We start from the raw sequence: 17,223 nt of genomic DNA, 5'->3' as shown, positions 1-17,223 counted from the left end.
TGGAACTACTAGTTGTAGTGGGAATATAGTTATTGGCATTTAATTGAATTGTTCTCATAACTCATTGAAAATTATGCATAAAGACAACTTAAAGTAATGAACAACGAATATTGGAATTCATATTAAGAGAATGAACAATTTATTACATTACATAATCTGTACAAACATAAGGTAAAAACTGCAGATTAATGATCAATAGGCCAAACCAATGCTAGAACAAACTACACATTACAAATTATAAAATACTGAACAAAACCTACCCTAAACCATCCATTAATACATAACAAATTGCTGGAAACTAGGTAGCCTTAAGCCAAGTCCAGCTTATGTAAAGCAACAATAGAGCCATAACCCACTTCAACCGAGGATTTTTTCTTTCAAGATTGTTAGCTTTTTTAAGAGACCACAAATAACCCTCCTTGGTTGCTCAGGCATTTGATCATCATGCCACATAAAGAATTTGCATGCACCAGATGCCTACAAGGAAGAAAGACACGACTTGAGATTGAAGATTTCGAAATTTTTTTTAAAAAATTAACAAAAATACTTACTTTTCCCAAATGGCAGCAATAGAATCAGCGACCTAGGTTTTTATAAGTCCAAGAAGTTTGAAACTTTGCAACATGCCCACATCGACATAAGTACACCATATTCGGCAGATATTATGTAGTGCAAAGAAGAAAATGAAGAAATTGAAGCTTGATTTAATGTGAGGAGAAGAAACTTGAATCTTAAATTACAGCGAGAAGAGGAAAAATTGAAACTGGAATTCTTATATTTCAGTTTAGTCGCAGATTTACCATGGGAGAAGAAAGGGAAAAGATGAGAGGGTTTAAGGTTTATTAACTTTGGGATTCTGTTGGGATAAATTAATAAAGGGAGGGGATCTTAAATTTTACCGTTGTGGAATCCATGTCAGTGGCTATGGAAGAAGTCACACGCTCAGTTTGGGTGTTTCTCACCTCTTGTACCAAATAAGCGGGCAAAGTTAAATTGACACATAATTGTGCTATTTAATGTATTTAATAGGTACATGCCTTAGTCCAGGTAGCCAAATGAAAATATTGGGCAAGTTAAAGTAGCCGTATATGTATTCTGCCTTAACTGAGGGACAATAAGTAAATCATAGTCATAGAAATAAATTAAAGTTTATGTAGTAGAATTCTAAATTTCAAAAAGTGTTAGGTAGTTTGATACAATAATGATAAGATATATAGAGCAAAGTGCAATTAACTCAAAACTGAAGCAAACTCTGCTTAACTCTGCTTGTTCTCCAAGACAGACGCCTTCAAAGCTCTTATTCGAAACCAAACTTCAGATTTGTGTGTGAGAAATCCTCAGAACTTTTTCCTAGAAGAAGATGGAGTGCGTATTCGGGATGGTGGGCAATGGATTTGCACTGGTGGTGGCGGATTCATCCGCGGTGCACAGTATACTGGTTCACAAATCCAACGAAGACAAAATCATGATCCTCGATTCTCACAAGCTCATGGGAGCGAGCGGTGAAGCCGGCGACAGGTTATATTTCCTAGATTCAGTAATCATATTTTTGATTTCCATGAACTTTTTATTTATGTTGAGTTTTTGAGTATTTTTTGGGTGAAATTACAGAGCTCAGTTCACTGAGTATGTACAGAAAAATGTGGCGTTGTACCAGTTCCGTAATGGTATTCCGTTGACTACGGCTGCTGCGGCTAATTTTACAAGAGGCGAGCTTGCTACAGCCTTACGAAAGGTATTGCATATAGCATCTAGGGTTTTAGTACTGTGGTTAAATGATGAATTGGGCCTGTTTTGTTTTGTTGTGCAATTTTAGGGTTTTAAATTTGTAGAAGTCCAAAATGTCAAAATTAGGGCTTGGCGTTTCAATCAGTTAATCAATCAATTAATAATCAAACTATAAACTCAATCAACAGAGGCGGATGCAGCATTTGAACTTTATGAGTTCGAATTAGGAGTTCGACCACATCTCATCTAATTTACTGGGTTCCAAATCTATTATTTTTACTTATTTAGTGATTTTTTGTAACACATATGTAGGGTCTAAGCCGAAACTATTGTGTTCAAATGAACCTGTAACTTATTCACTAGATCCGCCCGTCAATGAAGTAGTAAGCGTTACTCCAAAGTAGTTGGGGTCAGCGGAGTGAATCCTTGAAACCATTTCTCTCTATTCAGGCCCATTTCATTTTGTGGTTCTGTAAAGCTAGACAAAGAAGGAAATTGAAAATTTAAACAGATGCTGAAACAATTAAGCATCTTTCTCTGGTTTTCTATTATTGTTTGTATGGATGAAAAAGTTATTGAGAAGCAAAGTAAGTTTGTCCTGGCAAGTTTGGCATATGCTACTGCTTGTAGTTGTCTGCTCTATCTAATAGTGAGTCGCTGTTGTTGTGTCTAAGCCGTTGCATTCTGCATATTTATCAGGGCATAACAAACTGTTGGTAATGGCACAAGGTTGGCACTTCTGGTGCCATTTCCTGTTGTAGCATTTTTGAGTCTAGCCATATTATCAACCTTGTGTTTCAAAGTGTCTGCAGCAGTAACAATTTTGTACATCATCACTTAATGTCATTTAATGTAGTTGAATTCTCTCCATTTTGTGTATACATTAGCTTCACCATGAAGATCGTTATCTTTGATTGCACTCCTAAATTTTGTGAAAGTTCTGTCTTCTTGTGTTAGCTTCCTTGGTGACAATGCTAACTGGAGGTCTTACCTCAGATTTACATAACTTACTGTTCAATTATCATCCCCCCAAAAAAATAAAAGGAAGAAAGTTAAAAACAACAAAACGACCATTCAGAATCTGGAAATGATAAAATTTATGTTCCAGGAAGTAGGGGCCAGAATTTAAGTTCCAGGAAGTAGAGAAACTTCCTTGTATAAAACTTAGTATAACCTCTACTATATAGCCAATCTGTCAGTTTTGGGTATAATTGCATGATAAACAACGTTGAGGAGCCTTTCTGATCCTAACATAAATCTCTTGCTCAGCTGTAGTATTAGTGCGTATACCAGTGAAGATATAGAGGGCAAGTTTTGGTGCAATGTTTGAGTTGCTTCCTTGATGACTTGTAGGTCACGGTTGTAGAAGTAAAACAAGCTGTTTGCAAAAATCATTGTGCGTTTAACTTGATTTCAAGGCACGGACTTGTCTGTCTGCTCAATATATATTTTTGCTAAAAGATAGTGATGGGTCAATCACCTAAGCTTCAGTTCCAAACTATTTTTTTAACTAATTGAGGTTGGCTTATAAATTCTCTACATTGATTTTGCTTTATTGGGGCCCACTTTATTTTAATACTCAGTAATTTGTCTTTTAAGACAAAGTAAGGGTTATCTAAAATTAGAGTTTCTTTAGGTCTCACACTTATTCCTGCACTGACAAACAAATCATTTAGCAAACTAACAGATTCTGGCAAGTATGAGATTTAGTGTAGGTATCAACCATTAAGTCTTACTCCAACTAATTGGGATCATCTACACTGATCATTTGCTTCCGTTGTGTTCATTCTTAGCTAAATCCATAGGGATTTAGAGAGAGCAGAAAACATTATAGGTCCTCTCGGAGAACTTCCCTCTATATGATTTTAGGTTTAGGTCCTTCTCTTTTTGCACCTTCAATCATCATTGTATCACACCTGCATATTGGTGCATTTGTAGGTTTACATAAAACATGACCAAATTATCTCAAGTGACCTTTTCTCTTTTTATCCTCTATATGTGCCCTTTGAACCCTCTGTCACATGGAAATCATTTTTAATCTTTTCTAATTTGGGGAATTGTAGTAGCTCCGTGGGCTGGCTACCTGAACCTTCACCTTGTTGGTGAGGGTTCGATTCCCATCTTGTAAAGCTGGGGAATTTTAGTAGCTCTGTGGCCTCCCATCTTGACAAGAGTAGGTTGCTCTAGTGGTAAGCACCCTCCACTTCCGACCAATAGGTTGTGAGTTCGAGTCGCCCCAAGTGCAAGGCGGGGAGTTCTTGGAGGGAGGGAGCCGAGGGTCTATCGGAAACAGCCTCTCTACCCCAGGGTAGAGGTAAGGTTTGCGTACACACTACCCTCCCCAAACCCCACTAGTGGGATTATACTGGGTTGTTATTGTTGCAGCTTTATGGCCTCCATGTATTCTTGTTAATCTCGTAGTTGTGAAGTATGATGAAATAAATAGTGACTTGCTTCAAAACCATTTACACCGAAACCACCTTGCTCTCTTTTTATGACTAGTTAAATAGGCCTAGGATATGTTGCCATACGGCTTGCGCTGGTTCCTCCACCGCCACTTCAAACCGAATTAACCTTAGAACAACCATCTAAATTAAGTTGGACAAGGAGGGGGAGGGGGTTTGCTCCAGCTTGAGTACTGACTACGGTTAATGTGTTAATACAGTTGGAAATGAAGTCGTTAAGAATTGGCCACCATTAAGAGGAAGCATGCATATGAGGAAGATGTGGGCAGATAGTCATTCACCCATTTAAAAATCTTGAATTGGATCACTTGTTCGGGAAAAATTCTTGAATAGGATCTGTTAACAGGAGAAGAATCACTTGTATTCATTAGGACATCTTTGAACCCACATTCCCTAACAAATTACACACCACTATCATGTAGATATCCATATGAACATCATTCAGAAAAACGTATATGTGCAATTAAAACGTACTTTAGCATGGGAGACAGGAATCAATTTATAGCACAGATATCATCATTGCTAAATGTTGCAAGAAAATTCATTTTACCTATTCCTCTGATACATTACAGCTCACATAGTGCTTTATTGAAAGCAAACATTGTAATCAAACTATTTCTCCTAAGTTTTTGCCTGATCAGTATAGATGTGTTTCCTGTAAAAGGATAACAAAAACCATGGAAGATGAAACACCTCAAGAAAAGAGAAGAAAAAGAGCTGTTTAAATGCATTAACACCCTATCTTTTTAAACTTCTAGTTAAAATTCTAGAATGCTTAAAGCCAAGACACCTATTGTTTAAAACTCAATTATATACAACTACTAAATGGGAAAAGAAAATAATAATGACTTTGAGTTTATGTTGAATTGAGAAGAGGATTAGAGAAGAGAGCTTGGCTTGAAGATACAGCCTAGTCTTGCGTTAGAATCTAAAATGAAAAGGAAAGAAAGAAAAAGAGAAGGGAAACAATGTCGTATTAGGAAATACTAATTTGTATTTCTCCTTCAATCCCGCTTATGAGACATAGTTTTGATAGGAAGAGATCTTACTTACCAAATAGTGAAGTCTGATATGTGGAAAACCAAATAATAGATAAAGGGAGAATGGTGGTAGAAAAGATTGATTTCAGATTTGACTTTACATGGTAAGAGTATTGATATTTGATAGTATCACACAAATGGTATTACTTAATCTTTTGGTTACAGAGTAGAGAAGCAAAATAAAGCTGAATCTGGGCAGCAGTGTAGCTATAGATAAAAGAAAATGTGCAAGATTCTCGTAATTTGTTTTTTTTCTTTTTTAAGAAACTGTAATGAACTGGTGAAATACTAAAGCCAATAAATCCATTCTCCGCTGCATTCTTTAGTTGCTACTGTGTGTTAAGAATTATATTTATACACCTGTTAGGGTCCACCTAAATGGGTGCATCATTGATCTTTCCTACCATCTCTCTTTATAAGCATGATCAGATTTATGACAATGGAACCAAGGTGTCACACTCTTCTGTTTGACATCTGAAGCTTTTTAAAACAAAATGTAGAGTGTCTTGGCCTGTTTTCGCCCTTATTGTCCCTTATCTTTGAATTCCTTGGTTTTGATTACTTATTATGGAGAGGATGTTGGGGAAAGAAACCTTCCGGTCTGTTTTTATCCTTGAAAAGTCGTCATTCTTTAAAGGGCTAGTTTTCAGAATTTTGATGTGCAATTGGTTATCTGCTACACATTGGGTAACTGCAATGTTGTTTTTGTAGAATCCTTACATGGTGAACATTATCCTGGCTGGCTATGACAAGGAGACAGGCCCTTCTCTTTATTACGTTGATTATATCGCTACTCTTCACAAAGTGGATAAGGCAGCATTTGGTTATGGCTCCTATTTCTCTCTCGCCATGATGGATAGGCACTACCGGAAGGACATGACAGTTGAAGAAGCTGTTGATTTAGCAGATAAGTGCATCATGGAGATCCGATCTAGGCTGGTGGTTGCCCCACCAAACTTTGTGATTAAAATTGTCGACAAGGATGGAGCTAGGGAATATGCTTGGCGCCAGTCTGTCAAAGATGCCCCTGTTTCCGACTCTTGAAGCTCTGCTTTTGGTTGTTTTGTTTACTCTTTAAGCATATGAATCTTATGTGATGGGAAAAACTTCAGTCATTATAACTGCCTAAATATCTGATGCTACAAGTGTTCGTTGTTTGATCGGTACACCAGTTGTAGGAAGGAATTTAGTTTTAATTATTTTCAAGTTCCAGGTTGATGGAAAGCTGGTGATGTGACTTTCTTATGTTTCAACTATCACATGTTTTATGCTAGCATGTGTCTCTTCATTCATTTGTTTGAAAATTGCGGTAATACAGGGGTCACCAATAAGCTTCAGACCAAAATAGAGTTAGTTTGATTGAGGCTGTTGGTTAAAAAGACTCGATTAAGCATGTGGATTGTGTTGGAGGATAAGTTTCAAATAAACTCTAAGAGCTTCAAGTGAATAATGCAGGGGAGAACTTATTATGCTAAAAGAGAAAGTTGGAAGGTAGGTTTGCTGGAAGCTGCTTCACATGGATTCTGAGGCTTCTTATGGATCATTTTGGAGCTAATCAGGCTATCTTTTTCTAGAATAACCTTGCCAGATTTAACATTCTGAATATGTTAAAGGGTGGCTTCATTTTACATCCTCAAACTTCGGAGCGCTGACGGTATATTGAACTTAAAGGCAGTGTTGATTGGAAGAAAGAGAACGTTTCCAAGTTCCTACACCAACTTGAGTGCCAGACTAAAAAAGTCCTCTAGAATAATGGAAACAAATGAAAGGGCAAAGTATTAAAAGTGTTTGTCATTTATTGAGAATATCTGCCATATGATGGGGTAAAAGATGGAGTAATCTGTAAAATTTCTAGTTTACATACCCATCTTACGTTATTTCTTGAAAGCAATCAAATAATAGTATATATAACCCAAGAAAAGAAAATTATTCTCACCTTTTTGGAAGTTTTAATTGTTTTATTCAATTCTTAATGGAATCTCCTTTTTGTAACCCAAATTTAGAAAGAAGAACAAGAGAGAGAGAGAGCTTAAAGTAAACATAGAAGTACTTTTGATAATTCATATATTAAATGGATAAGCACTAACAATCTCCCCCCCCTCCCCCCTCTTTCCCCTTTCTCCGGCCTCCCCTAACGCCTCTAGGAAAAAAAAAACAAAGAAAGAGCAACGTACACATATGTTTCATCTAGTTCTAGTCCTTATGACATGTAAATTTATCGCTCAGTAAATGGTGACACCAACTGATCAACTGAAGCTAAGAACTAAGGAAAAGGACGAACAAGAGCAATACGAGTTAGTAATAGAATGGATGGCTGTAGCTAGTAAGACAGGATTTTTCATTATTTTCTTTGAACTAATATATAATTCTATCTTGTCCAACTCCCTTATTGTCAATGATCAGATATTTGATAGAATCCTCTAGCTGAGAACAAATATTAAGTGCACAAAAGCACAAAGTAACGAAAAAATACGTGTTGTTTATTAGGCTAAATTGATATATTTTCTACAACAACATACCCAGTATTATCCTACACCGTGAGATTTACGCAGATCTTACCCTTACCTTGCGAGGATAGAGAAGATGTTTCCCATAGACCTCGGCTCAGGAAAACTGATGTATTTTCTAAATTGAGCATATGCTAAAAGCATATTTAAGAGTGCGTAGATACATAAAAGGCATTTTTAGATCATCGCACCGATCCAGCAAAAACGCCAACAAAGCCTGTGAACTATATATTGAGATGACATATAATGAACGCAAAATTCTATTGCAATTGCATATAAACCAGCCAACTACATACTAATGGTATATGAAAACTGCAATACAAGATTAATACTCAGATTATGTACCAGAATGAGTGGAAATAACTCCAGTACAGATAAAACTGGCAACATCTGTTTTGTTTTTTTGGAGGTCAGAATGAAACTACTAGGGCTTCCAAGCCTCACAATAGGTGTTTTTCAAAATCCAATCTGATGCTTACACTTCAGAAGGAGTTATTAATATGTTGACCTGTGTGTTTATGAAGCCATGAAAGAGACAGTAATACCTAAGTTGTGTTCTTGCGAGAGAAATACCGGAGAGTGAATATTATGGCAGAGAGACCACAGAGATAGTAATTCCATATCATTATTCCTTTTGCTATGATTGATACACATGATGATGTGGCCTGGGAAGCACGAGAAGGATTATCACCACATTCAGAGAAAAACAGGAAAATCAATATTGGAATGAGAAACCCTATATGGTAACTCAGTATTCGTATGGCTATGGTTGATGCACATGATGGTGTGGCCTGAGCAGCAGGAGAAGGATTATCATCAACATCAGAGGATGGTGGTGATGAATTGCCTTGTCCTGGTGGTTCTTGCGGTGAAGGGTTATCATGATCACCTGCAATAAAGTGATAATTCATTTTTTCTAGTATAAACTCAACTCCCCCCTTCAAAATTCATTCCCCTGTTTTATTCTTCCATTCATTTTTCGTCCATATTGGAAGCTAGTAGTAGTAGTTTCCTATCTAAGCTTCTAGAAATGCAGTTTGTGGCTTTATCAATTTATGAATGTGATTAGAGATACAATAGTGCCCCTAAATGTGGTAGCAAGGTATTCATGAAAATTGAAGGGAACAATTGGTATGTCAAAGTTATAAACATTAAAAGAAACAGAAGATATAAATATCAGTTCCAATTGGTGTAGCTTACCTGGGTGTGGAATGCGTGGTGTAGGCCTAGGACTTGGGCTAGGGCTAGGGCTAAGGCTAGGACGCCTTGGACCCGAACTTGAACCCCTGTGATCTGCTAGAAATTTTTACACAATGAAGTGAGCAGGATATTCTGAATAAATAGCATCACCAGTTTGGTAATAGCAAAAGATCAAAGGAGAATAACCTGTTATCGCCCGAAAAGGAGGCAGCATAGTTGATCCTGAGTCACGGAAACAAAAATAGTAAGCATTTTTATGTCGAGAGATATTGTGTACTGATTGAAATGGCTAATCTTTAAATGTAAAATCTTCTGTGTAATGAACTATATATGTAATTTTTCATTTGTCTTTAACATATTTGTGTCGAATAGGTTAACATGAGTATACTGAACTCTTAGAAGTATACTGCAATTCATATATGTGCCCCTAAAGGAGTCCAGAATAACGTAAGCGGTGAATGAAACTCAAGTGTAAAATTAGAAACAAAATGGGCAATAGAGAAAGAGGTTAACTGGTTAAGGCATTGGTTCCAGGAATAGTGCTCAGTTTGGAACTAGCTATGTAATACTGCAGATGGACTACTCATATATGGCTAAGTTACTGTTGAAATTGTCAAGAGTCCCACATCGGTGGATGACAATTTTGAATGAGAATTTCACCCTATAAAAGGAGGCCTAATGTTTAGGATTTAAATACACCTCTCATTTGCCTTTTATCTTCTTAAGGCATTTGTATCTTCTCTCTTTAGTATTATTTCACTTGTAATTTTGGAGTGGAATAAAATATTGATTGTGTCCGAGGAAGTAGGCAAAATTGGCCGAACCTCGTAAATTCTGGTGTTCTTTTATTGTTGTCTTATTGTCTTGTTTATTATTTAGTGGTTGTCATAATTTTTGGTATAGTAGTTGTGACTCATTCACACTATATACATTTGGCTTCCGCAACAATTGGTATCAGAGCCAAGGTACTGTCTAAGTATGCTCTGTGGTTGCAGCATAGTCTGATCTTCCACATCAGAAAAGATCTATCTTGGTAACTGAGTCAAGGTTCTGTCTGAGTATGCTCTGTGGTTGCAGCTTAGTCTGATCTTCCACACCAGAAAGGAAATAATCTTGATTTGTGTCGTCAGCTACTAAATAATATTTGTGTCAAAATGGGAGACAGTAAACAAGAAGAATCTACATCAAGTGTCAATAATACGTCATCGTTGGCATCTTCGCTTATGACAAGAATTGTGTCAAATGCGAAATTTGCGGTAGAAATTTTTGACGGGTCAGGACATTTTGGGATGTGGCAAGGCGAGGTTCTAGATGTTCTTTTTCAACAAGGGCTAGATCTTGCCATTGAAGAAAAGAAGCCAGATGTTATTGGAGAAGAAGATTGGAAAATTATCAATCGTGTTGCTTGCGGTACCATTCGATCCTACCTTGCTAGAGAGCAGAAATATCCATACACAAAGGAAACTTCTGCAAGTAAATTATGGAAAGCACTGGAGGATAAATTTTTGAAGAAAAACAGTCAAAATAAATTGTACATGAAGAAGAGACTGTTTCGCTTCACCTATGTTCCTGGTACCACAATGAATGAACATATCACCAGTTTCAATAAGTTGGTCACAGATTTGCAAAATATGGATGCAACTTTTGATGATGGTGACTTGGCCTTGATGTTGTTGGGGTCACTTCCTAATGAGTACGAGCACCTTGAAACTACTCTACTCCATGGAAATGACGAAATTTCTCTCAGAGAAGTTTGTTCGGCTTTGTACAGCTATGAACAAAGAAAGGGAGAAAAACAGAAGGGCGGAGAAGGAGAAGCACTAATTGTGAGGGGTCGTCCTCAAAATCAAACGAGGACTAAGAAGGGAAGATCCAAGTCGAGATCTAGACCCAGCAAAGATGAATGTGCCTTTTGTCGAGAAAAGGGGCACTGGAAGAAAGACTGTCCGAAGTTGAAGAATAAGGCCAGACATAACAATGGAAAGGCCATTATGGATTCAAATGTAGCTGATTGTGATGATTCAGACTTCTCATTAGTTACAACAGAGTTATCAACATCATCAGACATATGGTTGATGGACTCGGCTTGTAGCTATCATATGTGTCCCAACAAGGACTGGTTCGTGAATTTTCAAGAAGGAGAATATGGAGTCATCCACACAGCGGATAACAGCCCTCTTACCTCATATGGCATTGGTTCAATAAGATTAAGGAGCCATGATGGAATGATCAGAACATTAACAGATGTTCGATATGTACCGGGTTTGAAGAAGAATCTCATCTCTGTGGGAGCTCTAGAATCAAAGGGTTCAAAATCATTGCAGAAAATGGAGTGATGAGAATATGCTCCGGTGCACTAGTGGTAATGAAGGCCAATCGGAAGAACAATAATATGTACTGCTATCGTGGTAGCACAGTTATTGGGACAGCAACAGTGACATCCAGTGATGACAAAGAGGCAGAAGCAACCAGGCTATGGCACATGCGCTTGGGACATGCTGGAGGAAAATCCTTGAAAGCTCTATCTAATCAAGGATTGTTAAAAGGCGTAAAGAATTGCAACTTGGAGTTTTGCGAGCATTGTGTCAAAGGGAAACAGACAAGGGTTAAATTTGGTACAGCGATCCATAATACTAAAGGCATTTTGGATTATGTACACTCTGATGTTTGGGGTGCTTCCAAAACACCTTCATTGGGTGGGAAGCACTATTTTGTAACCTTTGTTGATGATTTTTCCCGAAGAGTGTGGGTGTATACAATGAAGAGGAAAGATGAAGTGTTGGGAATTTTTCTCAAATGGAAGACGATGGTGGAGAATCAAACAGGCAGGAGGATCAAGTGTATTCGCACAGACAATGGAGGTGAATACAAAAATGATCATTTCAATAAGGTCTGTGAAAATGATGGCATCGTCCGACACTTCACTGTCAGACATACACCACAACAGAATGGAGTGGCAGAACGTATGAACCGGACTTTACTGGAGAAGGTACGGTGTATGTTGTCCAATGCTGGCTTGGGCAAAGAATTTTGGGCTGAGGCAATTACATATGCATGCCACCTCATTAATCGTCTACCATCTGCTGCTATTGATGGCAAGACACCATTTGAAAAATGGTATGGAAAACCTGCTGTAGATTATGACTCTTTGCACGTGTTTGGCTCAATTGCATACTATCATGTGAAAGAGTCAAAATTGGATCCGAGAGCAAAGAAGGCTATATTTATGGGGATTACTTCTGGAGTCAAAGGATACCGCTTATGGTGTCCAGAGACAAGGAATATTATATTCAGCAGAGATGTTACCTTTGATGAATCTGCCATAACAGATAAGGTGACAGTTGAAGATGTCAAACAAACTGGTGGTGCATCAAAGCAGGTGGAGTTTGAGGGAAAATTTATTTTTCCTACACAAGAAGCAGAGGAGGAAACTCATGAAGATTACCCTCTGGAAGAAGAGCCAGTAGAAAGGGAGATTCCAACTCAGGAACCTCGACAACAACTTGAATCAATAGCAACCAGCAGGCCAAAAAGGACAATAACGAAACCTGTTCGTCTTATAGAGACGGTTGCTTGTGCAACCTCAATTGTAGCTGATGGTGTTCCTACCACTTATAAAGACGCAATCCAAAGTTCAGAAGAAGATAAGTGGAGGATTGCCATGAATGAAGAAATGCAGTCCCTTCATCAGAATCATACATGGAAATTGGCCAATCTCCCGAAGGGAAAGAAAGCAATTGGGTGCAAATGGGTATTTGCAAAGAAAGAAGGATTTCCTAACCAAGAAGATGTTCGCTACAAAGCAAGATTGGTGGCCAAAGGATATGCTCAAAAGGAGGGAATTGATTACAATGAAGTATTTTCTCCAGTTGTAAAACATTCCTCCATTAGAATTATGTTGGCTTTGGTAGCACAGTTGGATTTGGAACTAGTTCAGATGGATGTAAAAACTGCGTTTTTACATGGAAACTTGGAGGAGGAAATCTACATGACTCAACCAGAAGGATTCAAAGTTGCTGGAAAAGAAAATATGGTATGCAAACTTGAAAAATCGTTGTACGGATTGAAACAATCTTCTAGACAATGGTACAAGCGATTTGACAAGTTTATGTTGCGGCAAGGGTACAAGAGAAGCAAATACGATCATTGTGTGTATTTGCGCAAACTTAATGATGGTTCCTTTGTATATCTTCTCCTATATGTTGATGATATGTTGATAACTTCCAAGAATTCGGAAGAAATTGATAAGTTGAAGATTCAACTGAAGGAGGAGTTCGAGATGAAGGATCTGGGTGAGGCAAAGAAAATTCTTGGCATGGAGATAATAAGAGATAGACGTTCAAAGAAACTCTGTTTATCTCAGAAAGAATATTTGAAGAGAGTACTACAGCGTTTTGGCATAGATAAGAAGACTAAGCCAATTAGTACGCCACTTGCTCCCCATTTTAAGCTAAGTACTACTATGTCGCCAAAGGATGAAACTGAACAGGAGTATATGTCAAGGGTACCATACGCAAATGCTGTTGGTAGCTTGATGTATGCAATGGTTTGTACGAGACCTGACATTTCACAAGCCGTTGGAGTTATTAGCAGATATATGCATAATCCAGGAAAGGAGCATTGGCAAGCTGTGAAATGGATTCTACGGTATATTCATAGTACTGTAGATGTTGGGTTAGTTTTTGAGCAGGAAGGCAATCGGTCTGTAGTTGGATATTGTGACTCAGATTTTGCGGGTGATCTGGACAAACGAAGGTCAACTACTGGTTATGTGTTTACTTTTGCAAAGGCACCAGTTAGTTGGAAGTCTACTTTGCAGTCAACAGTTGCTTTGTCTACAACAGAGGCAGAGTACATGGCTATTACAGAGGCTGTGAAGGAGGCAATTTGGCTTCAGGGGTTGCTAAAGGAGCTTGGTATTGAACACAAAAATATTACAATTTTTTGTGATAGTCAAAGTGCTATTCAATTAGCGAAGAACCAAGTTTATCATGCAAGGACGAAGCACATTGATGTTCGGTATCATTTCGTACGAGAAATCATAGAAGAAGGTGGAGTCACGGTGAAGAAAATTCATACTACGGAGAACCCTGCTGATATGCTGACAAAGGTGGTGACTGCGGTCAAGTTTCAACATTGTTTGGATTTGATCAACATTGTTGAACACTAAAGATTGAAGATGAAGACACAACCAAAATTTGTTATTGAGAGAAAATTGAAGATGTGGAATTTTGCCAAGGTGGAGATTTGTTGAAATTGTCAAAAGTCCCACATCGGTGGATGACAATTTTGAATGGGAATTTCACTCTATAAAAGGAGGCCTAATGTTTAGGATTTAGGCACACCTCTCATTTGCCTTTTATCTTCTTAAGGCATTTGTATCTTCTCTCTTTAGTATTATTTCACTTGTAATTTTGGAGTGGAATAAAATATTGATTGTGTCCGAGGAAGTAGGCAAAATTGGCCGAACCTCGTAAATTCTGGTGTTCTTTTATTGTTGTCTTATTGTTTATTATTTAGTGTTTAGTGGTTGTCATAATTTTTGGTATAGTAGTTGTGACTCATTCACACTATATACATTTGGCTTCCACAACAGTTACAACTCTATTAAGTTAATGCTGTTACATCCAAGTTTCAATGATGACAATTGTGCAAAACTAATTCCTATCTACTTTGATAGTAGGAATCAAGGCACCAACAGAAGGAAATGAGATCAAAGAAAAGTTGGTAATGCTAAATCAAAGGAGATGATGCTAGGACAAGAAGCTATAAAAAAGGAAACCAAATCCCAGAAGATTCAGCAGAAGCACAAGCCAAGAAGACCAAGAACGAAGGATGAAAACAATTTGAGTACGAAACACAACATAATGGGAGACAATTGGAAGTGCTGCTCATTTTTTTGATAAAATAATGAAGCACTCCTTCGATTAATTAATCCACCCCGCCAAATGAGACAACTTGAAGTGCTGATCATTTTGGGCATGGAACAAAGCACTCCTTGGATTAATAAATCTAGCCCATCTCTCTTGATGGAACTTCCTCGAATCAAATACCAAATACACAACAATACTCGCCTATAAGAACACTGGCAAACTCAAGGATTGAACTGCGCAACTACAAACACTGTCTTCTAAGTCTCTCTAGTTCTTAGTACAAGCACTGTATTCTTAAGTCTACGAGTACCACAAAAGATAGGAAGAGTTAGAACACAAAAGAGAATTGTGTCAACATCCAGAAATTATTGTTGCTAAACATCGTTGGTGGTGAACGAGCTAAAACCATCAGTGTTGTAATTCTTTATCAAGATCTAAGAGAACCCTTGTGACCCAAGGAAAACTGGACGTAAGTACCACACTGGTACTAAACTAGTATAAAAACTGTTGTGTCTTGTTTTGCTTTCAATTCATTGCATTCATCTCTATCTTATCTGTATGCTGTTCGAAAATCAGTCGACTAAACTAAAACTTAGTCAACTAAGTTTTAATAGTCCACAATTCAACCCCTCTTGTACTTTCAAATGCAACTATGGAATCATGATCCACGCTAAGTGAATATATTTACTCGCAAATGATGCATACATAACATGTGTTTTCTACATAAGTTTTATCATTTTACCTTAGTAATTAATACTACCAGTATGCATTATTCCATACTATATAAATCTTCGTTTGTATCGACTGCATCACAAGGTATGTAGCAAATTCTTCCAAATCTAAATGCATGTATTAGGAAAATGCTTACGTAGGTAAGCAGCACATTCTGAACTCTATCGTATAAAAATTACTGCTGCCAAAAGCAGAACCAGTATTTTCCTTTTTTTTTTTCCTCAAAGAAACAACAAAAAATCTAGTATAGGTAATATAGTTCTCTATTGTCCCATATTGGAACTTCTCATAATCTCATCTATCCAGTTTTGATCAACTGTTAGAGCTAAATTGAATCATTTTATAAAAAAAAAAGTTTAGATAAGTATTTACAAACTACACAATTACATAAGCTAGAATTCACCTCATATCAAAATGATTAAACATTAAAATTAAATAAACATTTTTAAAATATCGATCGATTAAATCAAAATTAGCCTGAACATCTAAGACGGAAGCACCAAACATTTTGAAACAGAGCAACTTTAATTAACACATTTACTTCCAAGTATAATATTACTATCAGTCCATAACGAAAAGTTTCGATACATCTAGAAGATTCATGTGCAGTCACAGAAAATGTACGTAAACAGGCGTGAAATCGGAAGCAAAATTACCTGAACAGAGAGATTCAAGAGATAAATTCTCCTCTCCTTCTTTCTCCTTAACAGGACAAACAGAAGTTAGCGAGATCAGCTTCGTTGAATTGATAGGGAAACCAAGGATCTGAGGGTTATGAACGAGGTAACAAAGACAAATCGCAGTATTATCATCAAACGCCGCCGCGAAGTTATCGCAACACTGAACCGGAGGCGAATCGGAGATGTTGTTCGGGGAGTCGGAAATGTACGGAAGGCATGGAGAGAACGCCACTAGTTCGTCAGCGCAGCCTGAAGACGGCGGTGGTGTTGACAGCAGTGCCGGAGGTGTACTGCCGGCGGCGAGTAGTACAACAGAGACTAGGAAGAGTACGTCGGCCATTGTTCTAGAGAGAAAGAGAGAGGAGAAAGAAACGGTTATGTGAGTTGTTGAGTAACAGATTAGTGGAGACTGATTTTAACCGAGGCTGTAATTGGTTGGAGTTGTAAATTCTGTTTTGTACATGGAAGAGGCGAGTAGCGAATGGCGGGAAAGGAGATTTTCTTTATTCCAGATATACCCTCTAATTTGTCACGATTTTACAGAAATGGTCTAGATGGTTAATTTAATTTGTCCGCTTTATGTATCAGGCCGGTATATCTATTTAGCTTTGTTTTATTTTGTTATCCTTTTTTTTAGTTTATGGGCACCTGTGTTTACCCCAATCCTATGAATATCTGGCACATGACTTTACATACACTATTATCCTAAACTCTACTTAATTATCCATATTTTCACTTCAATTTATTATTTAATCAATATAAGTTAGTGGGCGTTTGGACATAAAAATTGTAAAATTTTAAAAAAAATATGAAATTATTTTTCAAGTGAAAATGATATTTGAAAATTAGAGTTGTGTTTGGACATGAATACAATTTTGGACTGGTTTTGAATTTTGTGAGTGATCTGAAGTGAAAATTTTGAAAAATAACTTTTTGGAGTTTTTAAAATTTTCGAAAAATTCCAAAATGCATATTTAAGTGAAAATTAAAAATTTTAT

At 37.3% G+C, this 17,223-nt stretch overlaps 2 protein-coding genes across 3 annotated transcripts; one reads left to right on the top strand and one right to left on the bottom strand.

Annotated features, from left to right (window-relative positions):
• The first annotated feature begins 1,225 nt into the window (after positions 1–1,225).
• LOC104091258 (proteasome subunit beta type-2-A) lies at positions 1,226–6,506 on the top strand. Its single transcript, XM_009596545.4, has 3 exons — positions 1,226–1,518; positions 1,612–1,735; positions 5,945–6,506. The coding sequence occupies exons 1-3, from the start codon at positions 1,361–1,363 to the stop codon at positions 6,275–6,277; spliced, it is 615 nt and encodes a 204-aa protein (XP_009594840.1). The 5' UTR covers positions 1,226–1,360; the 3' UTR covers positions 6,278–6,506.
• Positions 6,507–7,984: 1,478 nt separating this feature from the next.
• On the bottom strand, positions 7,985–16,747 carry LOC104091260 (non-specific lipid transfer protein GPI-anchored 25). 2 transcript variants are annotated; one of them, XM_009596546.4, is made up of 4 exons: positions 16,202–16,747; positions 9,127–9,162; positions 8,941–9,036; positions 7,985–8,629 (listed from the first exon to the last, which is right to left on the bottom strand). In XM_009596546.4, exons 1-4 carry the CDS (start codon positions 16,563–16,565, stop codon positions 8,286–8,288), a joined length of 840 nt encoding a protein of 279 aa, XP_009594841.1. In that variant the 5' UTR covers positions 16,566–16,747; the 3' UTR covers positions 7,985–8,285. The 2 variants fall into 2 exon arrangements, with proteins under 2 accessions (XP_009594841.1, XP_070042070.1); XM_070185969.1 differs by having other exon boundaries at positions 8,941–9,033; positions 16,202–16,738.
• Positions 16,748–17,223: the final 476 nt, after the last annotated feature.

The sequence above is a fragment of the Nicotiana tomentosiformis genome, chromosome 9 (assembly GCF_000390325.3).
Source record: "Nicotiana tomentosiformis chromosome 9, ASM39032v3, whole genome shotgun sequence".
Lineage (NCBI taxonomy): Eukaryota > Viridiplantae > Streptophyta > Magnoliopsida > Solanales > Solanaceae > Nicotiana > Nicotiana tomentosiformis.
This window is presented reverse-complemented; position numbering and strand designations above follow the sequence as displayed.

Bases quoted from the DNA above. Each gene is read 5' to 3' on its own strand.
- LOC104091258 (XM_009596545.4), top strand. From the start codon at position 1,361: ATGGAGTGCGTATTCGGGATGGTGGGCAATGGATTTGCACTGGTGGTG. The intron at 1,519-1,611 runs GTTATATTTCCT...GTGAAATTACAG, and splicing joins AGCGGTGAAGCCGGCGACAG to AGCTCAGTTCACTGAGTATG. The intron at 1,736-5,944 runs GTATTGCATATA...TTGTTTTTGTAG, and splicing joins TTGCTACAGCCTTACGAAAG to AATCCTTACATGGTGAACAT.
- LOC104091260 (XM_009596546.4), bottom strand. From the start codon at position 16,565: ATGGCCGACGTACTCTTCCTAGTCTCTGTTGTACTACTCGCCGCCGGC. The intron at 9,163-16,201 runs GTAATTTTGCTT...TCCGTGACTCAG, and splicing joins TCTTGAATCTCTCTGTTCAG to GATCAACTATGCTGCCTCCT. The intron at 9,037-9,126 runs GTTATTCTCCTT...AAAAATTTCTAG, and splicing joins TCCTTTTCGGGCGATAACAG to CAGATCACAGGGGTTCAAGT.